Source organism: Equus quagga, unplaced genomic scaffold (genome assembly GCF_021613505.1).
Source record: "Equus quagga isolate Etosha38 unplaced genomic scaffold, UCLA_HA_Equagga_1.0 125759_RagTag, whole genome shotgun sequence".
NCBI classification, from domain to species: Eukaryota; Metazoa; Chordata; class Mammalia; order Perissodactyla; family Equidae; genus Equus; species Equus quagga.
Genome location: NW_025796148.1, coordinates 3,976 through 15,991, shown reverse-complemented (window position 1 = coordinate 15,991; position 12,016 = coordinate 3,976). Strand labels below are relative to the sequence as shown.

Below are 12,016 nucleotides of genomic sequence, written 5' to 3'. Positions count from 1 at the left end.
CCACGTGACCGCAGATATTTTCCATACAGTTAGTTCTTACAATGTAGTCAGATTGTGTGGATTTGAAGTCTTACTCTACCAGTCATTGTCTAACCTAATTATTTTGTAGCACTACTTTATTTATAAAATAGGGATAATATTAATCCTTACCTCAGGTTTCTTGTAAAGATTATATGAGCTAATACATGCAAAGCCCTTCAAATAGTTGGCAGGTGGTAAGTGTCCAGTATTTCTTAGTTTTTATTTCAAAAGTTTTAGTAACATTATGCTCTAATTATTTTCCTTTTTTTTTAAACTCTTTCCTTTTCTTATATCATATACCCCACCTGTGTACCCGACCGTACTCATCTTTAGTCCCCCTGCTAACTTGGGGTATCTACCTTCTGGTGCATCTTTCTGCTTCACTTGGTAATAATTCTCTAACTTTATTTGCATTGGTTCCTTGCTAATCTGCCCTCACCCTTTCCTCCTACTTATTCATCTTTTGCCTCTTGCCTTCTCTTCCATGTTCTGAGCTTCTCTCCACAGGAGCTCCCTCAGAAACTTCATCAGTCTAAAGTCTCAGGTTATTTGTTTTATGCCATCTCTGGCATCTTTGCCTCGCCATCTTTCCATTCCTATAATTGTACCCAACCTAGCCTTATTCTCTGTTTTTTCATAGTAACCAATTTTTAATATTCTTCAGCCTTCACTTTCATCTTTACATTACAATAAAGGATGTTGACTGGCCCACTGCTTTGCAATCTCAGAATCTCTGTGGTAAGCGATTAGGTTTATTCCCTCTCGAGAGTTTCTCATTAGATATTATTGTGACTTAATGCCTATGATTTCAGCTGTTAGTTTATCTCAGACTGAGTCAAAATAAAATTTTCCCTTTCCATAGAGCCCATAAAAGAAATATGTTTCAAATGATTAAGACACCACTTAAGAGTACTGGAGATTCCCTGGGACCCTAACTTCTACTGACGTAAACCAAATGAATTCTAACTCCTGATATGGTGTCTAGGCTATTTGTGTTCCTATATTGCCACTTCTATTTTCTGGTTTATCTTAGATGTTCTCATAAGGTTTATCCAAATTATTTCATTTTTCTTGTCACTCTTCTGACAAATAAACGTAAGTCACTCCTTTATAAGCTGTATTGTAATATTTAAATGGCTTTTTAAGGCCCTCTTTAATGTGATCCCATTTTGTTTATCCAGAATTGTCCATCTTTTCCCTATTCCATGGCAGTTGGGCTCTTTTAGTGTCCTCTATACACAATTTTCTTTTCTTCATCAGTCCTTTTGTTTCTGGGGGGCTCCACCTAACTAATATTGGCATCTATTAAGTCTGAATTCAGTTTTCTCCTCTTTCATGGTAACTCCAGCCTAGATTAATCTCTACCTTCTTTGAACTGCCATCCCAACTCTACTATGGCTCTATCATGAAAACTTGATGTATACTATCTTAGATTTTCTTTTAAAACCTTGTAGCTTTTAAGGCATGTTTTCTTGTGGTAACACTTTGAAGAGGAAGTCCTGTATCATTTTTTCCTTTACACCATTGCTGAGCACATAATGGGCATTCAATGAACATTTCATTAATTCCTTGTTGTAAAGTTAGACATTGTGGGGATGTTTCTTATTCTTTCATTCAACAAAGCTTCTTAATGTTTCCTGAGAAGGATTCAAAGAAAGTGAAAAAAAAAAACCCATTTCCATTTTCCAGGTGTGCAAATTGTAGTTGAAAAGGCAAAACATAGCCATATAAAATACCTTAAAATTTGAGAAGTTTGGCACATTTGTTCAATGCACAATAGCATTGTAGTTTTGTTCTAGTTAATTGTCAAAATGAATGGTTTAGGTAGCAGTGGTGACTATCTTAGAAGTTCAGAGAAAATGGAGCTTAAAGTTCAAAGTATGCAAAGGTTGGAAGTCTTTTTTTGAGAACACTGGCTCCTCCCTAAAGAGTATAAAGAATAGGATGAGAGGGGATGAGGGAGGGGAAATTAAGGTGGGGAAGGAACATGAGCAAAATATTGTAATTATTTAGTCTAGAATCTGTGGAACAGAAGGTATTTGTTGAGGACTGGTGGAATGCATGCTTAGACACCATGAGTAAATGCATTATTTTGCGTAATTTTATTCACTGGAATGATTACCCTGGATTTTTCAGTTGGTTATTGTTGGGAGAGGTAACACAGGATGCGGCTTCCCATTGGTGGAAGTGGAGAAGAAAGAAGACAGACTCCAAATCCTCTTATTTAGAACCACTCTATAAAGAAATGTATACTAAGGGCTGTATAGCTCACTATTCCTTCCGGCTTCACAGAGAAGGATGAGGCAGGGAGCAGGAGTCTGGGGGGTTGTACTAACACTCCACATGGCAGGAAACTCAGGAGTAGGAAATTATAACCCTGTCTCCCAAATTTCTTTCTCTTTTAATGGAGCAGTGGATTTGGGATTTATAGGATTTTGAAGATAGTGAAAAAATGTGACTTCAGGAGCAAAGCAGCCTTCTGGGGACTAGTTTGTTAGGCAGATTGAAAGAGGATGTAAGAACAGTACTTGTCAAATACAAATATGACAAATAGTTGTCATATATAGAAAGCTAGCTAGAATAAAAATGATAGCAAGCAGACAGAATTTGTGCCCGGGCTAAGGATGACTTGCCTTGGAATGACCCGCTGGACAGTTGTGTGCCTGGGCTCACAAGCACATGTAATAATGAACCCAGCTGTGGTAGAGTTGGAGCCCTGTCTACAGACATGTTTCAGCTGTGGTTTGGATGGAGTTTTAGAGGGCTGAAAATGTAAGAATGCTCCTGAAGGGAACGGACATTGTGCCAGGTGATTAAGAGCAAAAAGAGATGTGAATGAGGGGAATAGGGAGCTATCCTGCCAGGATGGTCTAGGAATTAGGTAGTGAAGACTCTGATTCTGATCTGCCTCCTCGAAATCTAGTCTGTCCTCTGATATTTTCCCTCAACCCCCTTGTCTCTTGTTCCCCTGGTTACCCTATCCATTATTCAGATCTCCATGGGCTGTCTTCGTTCTGTGAGCTAACTGTGTACCCTTGTTGAGCAACCTTTTGACTTCCTTTGTACCCTACGCACTGTACCTTGTGCCTATTTTACTGTCTTTCCACAGGTCACAAGTGAAGCCATCTGTTCTCATTATTGCCATTTATCTGCTCCCATTTCCTCTTTAGCAGTTTTATTCTTAAAGCTTAGGAGCAAGGCCAATACAGGCTTTGTTTCAGAATGAAAGACTAGATTGAAAGTTTCTTTCCATAACATATTGATGGAAAAAATTAACTAGAAATGTTTTATTGTACTTCTTTTTAGAAGCTGACTACCCGCTTGTTGATGAATCAGAGAAGAACCAGGAAAGCAAAGACAACTTTTTGAATTCAGTTTTGTTCACATTCAATAAAATTCTGGCTATGGAGAGAGTCCACGGTTATAATATGAGCACAAGTCTTAATCCTACAAGAAAAAAATCATATAAATGTAAATCATATGGGAAGAGTTTGCAACCTACTCTAGACTTACTTAATTATAATAGAAGTTATACTGGCGAAAACTCTTATGAATGCAGTGAATGTGGGAAAGCCTTCAAAAAGAAGTTTCATTTCATTAGACATGAAAAAAATCATACAAGGAAAAAACCCTTTGAATGCAATGACTGTGGGAAAGCCTATAGCAGGAAGGCACACCTTGCAACTCATCAGAAAATTCATAATGGAGAGAGACCCTTTGTGTGCAATGATTGTGGGAAAGCGTTTATGCATAAAGCACAACTGGTAGTTCACCAGAGACTTCACACTGGAGAGAAACCCTATGAATGTCGTCAGTGCGGGAAATCATTCACTTGGAACTCCTCCTTTACTCAACATGTGAAATCTCATACACTTGAGAACTCATTTGAATGTAAGGAATGTGGGAAAACCTTCAGGTACAGTTCATCCCTTTATAAACATTCTAGATTTCATACAGGAGAGAAACCCTACCGATGTATTGTATGTGGCAAAGCCTTTGGCAACACATCTGTGCTTGTTACCCATCAGAGGATTCATACAGGAGAGAAACCTTATGGATGTATTGAGTGTGGCAAAGCCTTCATCAAGAAGTCACATCTCCTTAGACATCAGATAACTCACACAGGAGAAAAGCCTTATGAATGTAACAAATGTGGGAAAGCATTTTCCCAGAAGTCAAATCTTATTGTCCATCAGAAAATTCATACATAATATTCACTTTATGAATATGAGAAAGCCTTAAATATTAATTAAATTTTATTAAATAGAGAATTCACGGTGAGGAAAGATCCATCAATTTGAATGAATTTGGAAGAGTAGATTCCCATAAAAAATAATGCCAGTCATGTTCTGGAATTGATAAAGTTTTTACAGAAAAGATCACAGAAAACATTAAATTATCAGTAATAGAGCATAGAGCTTGGAAAGGAAGCATAACTTAATCAAGGAATCAGTGAAACTAAATTTACCATCCCTGATTTTTTATTTTTATAACAGATTATACAAATGTGAGTATAAAATATGTTTATACATTATATCTATTAAGTTTCTACAGTCAATATCATCATTTTTTTCTTCCAGTCCTAACAATAATATGCAAGTGAAGAAATGGTTTAATATGTAGTATGAATTTCCGTAATATTTTCATCCATTTGCTGGCACTTTTAATGGGCGTGGCAGCGTTACTGAACCTCAGAGTCTCCTCTTATAAAACTCATTCTAAAAATGTTTTCCTATATATGTAAACACCAAAACAAAAAATATAACAAGATGCCAATTGAGAGAGAAAAAGCAGTTGATTTCTGTATGACAGTAAGTATGCATTGAGGAAAAGAAGTATTTAAGCATGTAAATAAAACATTTGCACTCAAATATTCCTGTTCTTTTTCGTTGGTGTATCTACATAAGATGTAAGAGTAGTTCAAGTAGCATTTAACTGGGGCATCATCTGTATTTGATTTTAGTAAAGTGGTGTCATGATACTTTCAGCTTTCAGGGAGCAAGTTTTGGGGTCTTTTTTTTGTTTTTTTGTAAGAAATTGATACAGGTTTAGCTCCTAGGACTGCCTGGAATTTTCCACGTGACAGCATAGTCAGCATTAATCAAGTTACAAAGAGCAAGCTTTTCTGTTTAGCAACTTCCCTTTGGAATGTGACTTTTTTTTTCTTTTTTTCTTGAGATTGGCCCTGAGCTAACATCTGTTGCCAATCTGCCTCTTTTATTTTTTTCTCCCCCAAACCCCAGTACATAGTCATATATCCTAGTTGCAAGACATTCTAGTTCCTCTGTGTGGGATGCTGCCACAGGATAGCTTGATGAGTGGTGTGTAGGTCTGTGCCCAGGATCTGAACTGGCAAACTCCAGGCTGCTGAAGCAGAGCAAGTGAACTTAACTGCTGGACCATGGGGCCGGACCCTGGAATGCGACATTTTTTAAGTTCTACATTCTCCCTTAAAAGGATGAACCATCCATTATTTAAGCTAGACTTTTTATCGCTGTCCACAGTATTCCTTGATAATGTCAAAAAACCTTTATGCCTCTCCTTGACTGGTGACAAAACAGCTTGACCCTAAATTCAGAAATCAAGCCTCTTCAAGTTTAAGCTCAGTTACAACTATGTTGTATTGTTTTTCCTGCATTAGCTATTTTTTGAAGAGTAATGTTGAGTAGTGATTATAAATAAAGGATAGCGCTTTTTTGAACAAGCATACCAGAACTTAAGGATCTAAATTAAATCTTGTCTACTGACAAAGAATCTTTGCTTGACCAAACTTTAGTCAGGCTCCTCAACCTTCTCCTGGGCCCGTCTGTGCGCCTCCCTGTAAAATTTAGTTTTAGTGAGAAACCCCAACCCTCGATGTCTGCTCAGTTCCTCATCCTCCACCATCCAGGTGATGTCTGACCACTCTGGCTTGTCTTCAGCAGGAATTTCTTAGCTTGATTTAGCCAGAACCCCCCTTACCCCTGAGGTTTCCTCTTAGTGATTTTCCATCCGCTGACCCCTGACCCTGCTCCTTGGCTGTACATTCTCACTTGCTCGTGCTGTATTTGGAGTTGAGCCCAATCTGTCTCCTCCACTAAAATTCCATTGCAGTGGTCCCTATACCTATTGTGATGGTCCTGAATAAGGTCTGTGTCACCATCTTTAACAAGTGTCATGGAATATCTTTTTTCTTTAACACTTCCCAAGTTATTTTAGGAGGCTATTTTAGGATGCTGCTTTCACTTCAGTCATTCCAACAGTTGCTGAAACCTTCTTTTGGAATTGTCTTCAGAATCAGTTTGCCGGCCGCGCAGAAACTCTTCAGGTATTTATAGTCACAGGACTTGCATTTTTTCAGCTCAACAGTTTTCTCTCACTTCCTACATGAAATCCTCATTTCCCCCTACTTAGCGGTTACCATTCCCATCCTATCTTCCCTTCCCATGCTCGTGCTTCTCATCTGAGAAACTCCGAACTACTTAAGACTACAGGAAGAGGACACATTTTAGGAGGGAGCAAAGGGCTCCAGTATTACCAGCATGATGTGAGGTCCCCTTGAAAGAACAGCTGTGGACGCCAAGGTAGGAAGAGGTGTGCAATGGTCTCCTCTAGGAACAAGGGAATAGGAAAAGGGAGTTGGTTACAAACAGACACCAAGATATGGAGCCCAGATTGGTGGTTCCCAGAGGAGAAGGGGGCAGGAGTAAGGTGAAAGGGTAAAGGGGCACATTTGTACAGTGGCGGATGGTGACTAGACTTTTGGTGGAGAACATGATGCAGTCTATACAGAAATCGGAATATGATATACACTTGAAATGTATATAATGTTACAAATCAATGTGACCTCAATAAAAAAATAATAAGGGAGTTTTATTGTAATATATCAGGAAGCATCTGGTCTGGGTTCCATAAATTAATTTGTTCCTTTCCTTAAATGAAAGAAGGAGTATAGTAGAATAAGTTAAACTATATTTCCAGTACTGGACAAATATAAACTGCCCCCTGGAGACCTTTGTTGCTGACCTCATTGTCTTAGGCTGTACAAGATTTTGGTAAGAAGCAAACCAAACTATACTCAGCTCCATCAGAACATCTCAGATTCCCAGAACTCCCTAGTCTATTTGTGCTCTGTGCTGTAACAGCCATGCACAATCTAAGTGAGAAATCCTTTGATTTCTTCCCACCTCTAAGAGTTTGTCATATCTTGAGATATTCTTTCTTTTTGTTACTCTGTAAAAAGATCACTTCAAAGTGCCCTCTTTCTCTTTTGTTTTGAGGAAGATTAGCCCTGAGCTGACTACTGCCAGTCCTCCTCTTTTTGCTGAGGAAGACTGGCCCTGAGCTAACATCCGTGCCCATCTTCCTCTACTTTTTTATACGTGGGACGCCTACCACAGCATGGCTTGCCAAGCGGTGCCATGTCCGCACCTGGGATCCGAACCAGTGAACCCCGGGTCGCGGAAGCAGAACATGTGAACTTAACCACTGTGCCACCTGGCCAGACCCTCTTCAGAATGCTTTAATCTGGAACAATTCCTCAGCTGCCAGAGTCCAGCTCCAACAGAGTCCAGGTTCCTGAGGGATGAACGGCGTCAGCAAAGGGAATGAGACTGCACACCAAGTTGGTGGAAGCAAGTCTGAAGTCTTTATTGTCAAGCATGCGTTTATATATATTTTGAGGATTACATAAGCATCTGGGGTACAGCTATTTTCTCCCCTGAAGTAGCTTGATTTTTCCCCATGATATCATTTTACTTCCTTAATTTATTTGGGTCATCAGCAGTCTCTAAAGGTTACTTCCCTTATTCAGTCTTGGGAAAGAGCTGTTCTTTTCATTTTCTGGGTAAGTGCAGTTAATATTTATAGATCTCTACAGTATTCTTTGCAGGGGGTGAGACTCGGGTTATGCTGGACGGAACAAGCCTTGGGGCAAAGGTGAGCCAAGGTACGTCTAGACCAGGCACATACAGGTCCCCACATCCTCTTATAGAACTCCCACACTGAGCCATCTGACCCTTTAACCCTCTTTCTTCGGCAGGGCCCTGGGGATGTTGAAGGAGTGTTAGTCAGAAGAGGGTCTTTCTTGTCTATTGCAGTGGGATTCACCTTTCCCAGCAGATTCCCCTGGGTAAGCACAAGCGTCATGAAGAGAGCCAATACAGCAAGTGGTGACAGCAGATTGAGCAGGGAGGACCCTCGGCCGTTCCTGCCAGGGTGGCTTTGCAACTCCCCTGCTTCGTGTGCCCCGACTGTGTCACTGGGCTGCAGCGGTTGCAGGACAGCGTCCGGCACTCAGCCTCTCAACCTCTTTCACGACATTCATATTTCTGAAGAGTACAGGCTAGTTATTTTGTAGAATGTCTCTCTGTTTTGGCTGGTCTGATCTTTCCTCATGATTAGATTCAAGTCATGCATTTTTGGCAAGTATATCACATAAGTACGTCACACAAGTGATATTGTTCTCATCGTTTCATGTCAGGAGACACAATGTCAATTTGTCTCATTATTGGTGATTTTAACTTTGATCACTTGGTTAAGGTGGCAACCACCAGTTTTCTCCATTGTAAAATTACTATTTTTCCCTTTGTAATTGAGTCATTAGCAGGGGAAATAATATTCTGTTTCTCATCAAACTTTCACTAGAATGCTAATTTTTAACTCTAAATCTCTGTTAATCTGTAGGTTTCCTTCCATCTTTTCTTTCCCTCTTGAATTTTTTTTTGCCAAAGAAACCAGCTCTTTGTCCTATTGAAATTCCCCCAATCTAGACTTTTCAGGCCACAGTCTCTTCAACCCGCCCCAAACAGGCTTTTCCCCACACCACTCCACTGAAACTGTTCTTACCAAGGTCACCAATAAATTCTAATTTCCACACCAAAAAATATGTTGTCAGTCTTAATTATCAAGAGTTTTAGACAGAATGTATTGCTCCCTTCTCTGAAGCACTTTTTTTCACTTGGCTTATAGAGTTCATACTCTGCTGCTTCCCCTCGTAGGTTCACTGATCTTTCCTTTCAGTCTCTTTGCTGATTTCTTTTCATCTTTACAACCTTTTAACTTGGAAATATACCAGGGCTCACTCCTCAGACCTATTCTCTTTTTATACCCCTTTAATTAGTAACCTCATCTGTCTGATGGTTTTGTTTTATTTTATTTAAAAAAATTTTTTTTATTTTTTAAAATATTTTTTGAGGAAGATTAGCCCTGAGCTAACATCTGCTGCCAATCCTCCTCTGTTTGCTGAGGAAGACTGGCCCTGAGCTAACATCCATGCCCATCTTCCTCTACTTTATACATGGGACGCCTGCCACAGCATGGCTTGACAAGCGGTGCCATGTCCGCACTCAGGATCGGAACCGATGAACCCCAGGCCACCAAAGTGGAACATATGAACTTAACTGCTGTGCCACCAGGCCATCCCCTGTCTGATGGTTTTAAAATCTATCTCATGATAACTCCTAAATTTATTTATCGTGGATATCTCCTCTGAATTCAAGCATATTTGCCCAATTTCACCACTTAGATGTCTCTAGTAGCATCTCAAACTCAACATGTTCAAAACTGAGGTCCTGATGTCCCTCTCTCCCTGGTTGTGCTCCTACAGTTTTCTCCATCTCAGATGATGGCACTTCCATCCTTTCACTCGCTCAGACCCAAAACTTGGGAATCACCATTGAATCCCCCTTTTCTCTCATAGCATACATACAATCCACGATAAATCCTATAGACTCTGCCTTCAAGTTAGACTTTGAATTCAATTACTTCTCACTACTTCTGCTATGATTTGGTCCAAGCCACCATCATCTTACTTCTTGACTATTCAAATAACCTCCTAACTGGTTGCCCCCTTGCTCCCCTCTAGTTTATTCTCCACACAGCAGCCAAAGTGGTCTAATTAAAACTTGAGTCAGGCGCCGGCCCGGAGGCACAACCGTGAAGTGTGCACGTTCAGCTTCGGCCACCCGGGGTTCGCTGGTTTGGATCCCACGTGCGGACATGGCACTGCTCGGCAAGCCATGCTGTGGTAGGCATCCCACATATAAAGTGGAGGAAGATTGGCATGGAAGGAGGAGGACTGGCAGCTCAGGGCTAATCTTCCTCAAAAAAAAAAAAAAATTAAAAAAACCTTGAGTCAGATCAAGCCACTCTGCTCAAAGTTCTTCAGTGGTTTCTATTGTCTCTCAGAGGAAAAGCCAAAGTCCCTACACTGATTAGGCCCTCCACAGTCTGGGCCCTCACCCCTCCTTACCTCTCTATTGTACTCCCATCTCCAAGCATATGGCCCTCCTTGCTGTTCTTTAAACACGTTTGGTACCTTCTGCCTCAGGTCTTTGTTCTAGTTGTTTCCTCTACCTAAAACTCTTTTTCATCTGGTATGAGTTTGCAACTTCATTGCCTTCAAATCTTGGCTTAAATTCCTTCTAAATGAGGCTTTCCTTGCCTACTCTATTTAAGATTGTAACCCTCCATTACTTCCTATCCTCTTTTATTGTGCTGTTTTTCTCCATAGCATTTATCAGTATCTAATAAAATAGAACATTAGCTCCACGAGGGCAGGTATTTTTGTCTATTTTGTTCACTACTGCACACCTAAAACAATGCCTGGTACCTAACAGGAACTCAGTCAACATGTTTTTGTTGAATGAATATTAGATATGTGCCTACCATAAAGCCTGACAGTATATACACATTAAAAAAAAAAAGGTGGGGAGGGGTGGGCAGGGAGACAGAGGGTCTAGAAGAACCCGGTAGAAGGGAAATTGTCCCAAACCTGGTCTGGGAAAGTAATTTTTTTGCATGCTATAATTCATGACTTCCTTCTGGGAAAAATTATCATTCCTAATAAGCAATTTTTAAACGACTTTAATGGGATTAATACTTGTTCTAGAAACTAGTTTTCCACCCAGCTAGTTGTACAAAAAGGATACATTCTCCTTTCTGTAGCTGGCCAGCAATGATTACATAACCCTTCTCTTTTCCTACATGTATCCTTTGAGTGAAAGTTGAAACTGGCCTCCCGCTGTTCACTTACAGCGGATTGTAATAAAACTTTGTGAGTGTGTGAGGAAGATTGGCCCTGAGCTAACATCGGTGCCAATCTTCTACTTTGTATATGGGACGCTGCCACAGCATTGCTTGATGAGTGGTGTGTAATGTCCACGCCTGGGATCTGAACCCGTGAACCCTGGGCTGCCAAGGCAGAGCATGAGAAGTTAAACACTAGCCACCAGGCCAGCCCGGTAATAAAACTTCGAAACATATTCATTACTAGGCTGTCTGAAACAAAAAGCCTATTTAACAGGCTTAAATTTGTGTAAATTTTACACAATCTATATTTTTGCATTATTTACAGTTAAGATATATTTATGTTATTCCCGTGTTACTGAAGTGAATTTAATTTTTTAAAAAAAAGAAAATGAAAGAAAACGCATTTAATCATGGTTTTAATGTTTTCTATTTGCCATGTCTCTATGGCATATGTTTTCTATATGTCATATCTATATTAATAAGTGCAAACTACACGTTTCCCTTCCATAAGACTAGAGCTCCTCATGAAGCCAAGCGACACTAAACTAGAAATCTCCACTAGATGAAAAGGAAACCCCTGAGGCCTTCCGGGCATAAGCTCTACGAGCCTCATGGGAAATGTAGTCTCAGGTGGCCTTCCCCAGAGGACCCTGGGAAATCTGGGTGGAGCGTTACTTCCGCACACGCGCAGTGGGGCGATCCAAGAGTGTTCTGCGTGGGTCTGCCTGCTTGGGGGCTGATAGGTGCTGATGCTGAAGGGTTTAGGGAACAGTTGAAGGGCAAAGACCGGCTTGTTGGTTCATGAGAAGGAACTAGAATTGTAGATGACCCCCATGTGCGGGGCATTTGGCTCAGAGAAAGCCGAGTCAGGGCAGGGCTGCGCTGCCCTGGTGTGCAGCCCTGGTCTGGCTGGGGTGCGGCGCGCCCGTGTGCGGGGCTGGGTTGTAAGCAGTGTTTTCCGCGTAGGGAGCCCTGTGCGTTGAAC

At 40.6% G+C, this 12,016-nt stretch overlaps 1 protein-coding gene across 1 annotated transcript; it reads left to right on the top strand.

Annotated features, from left to right (window-relative positions):
- The first annotated feature begins 3,331 nt into the window (after window positions 1-3,331).
- On the top strand, window positions 3,332-4,859 carry LOC124232827 (zinc finger protein 684). The gene has a single exon (XM_046649739.1). The coding sequence runs from the start codon at window positions 3,426-3,428 to the stop codon at window positions 4,230-4,232; it is 807 nt and encodes a 268-aa protein (XP_046505695.1). The 5' UTR covers window positions 3,332-3,425; the 3' UTR covers window positions 4,233-4,859.
- The last annotated feature ends 7,157 nt before the right edge of the window (window positions 4,860-12,016 follow it).

What these genes read in the sequence shown, in the direction of transcription:
- LOC124232827 (XM_046649739.1), top strand. Translation starts at nt 3,426, where the DNA reads ATGGAGAGAGTCCACGGTTATAATATGAGCACAAGTCTTAATCCTACA.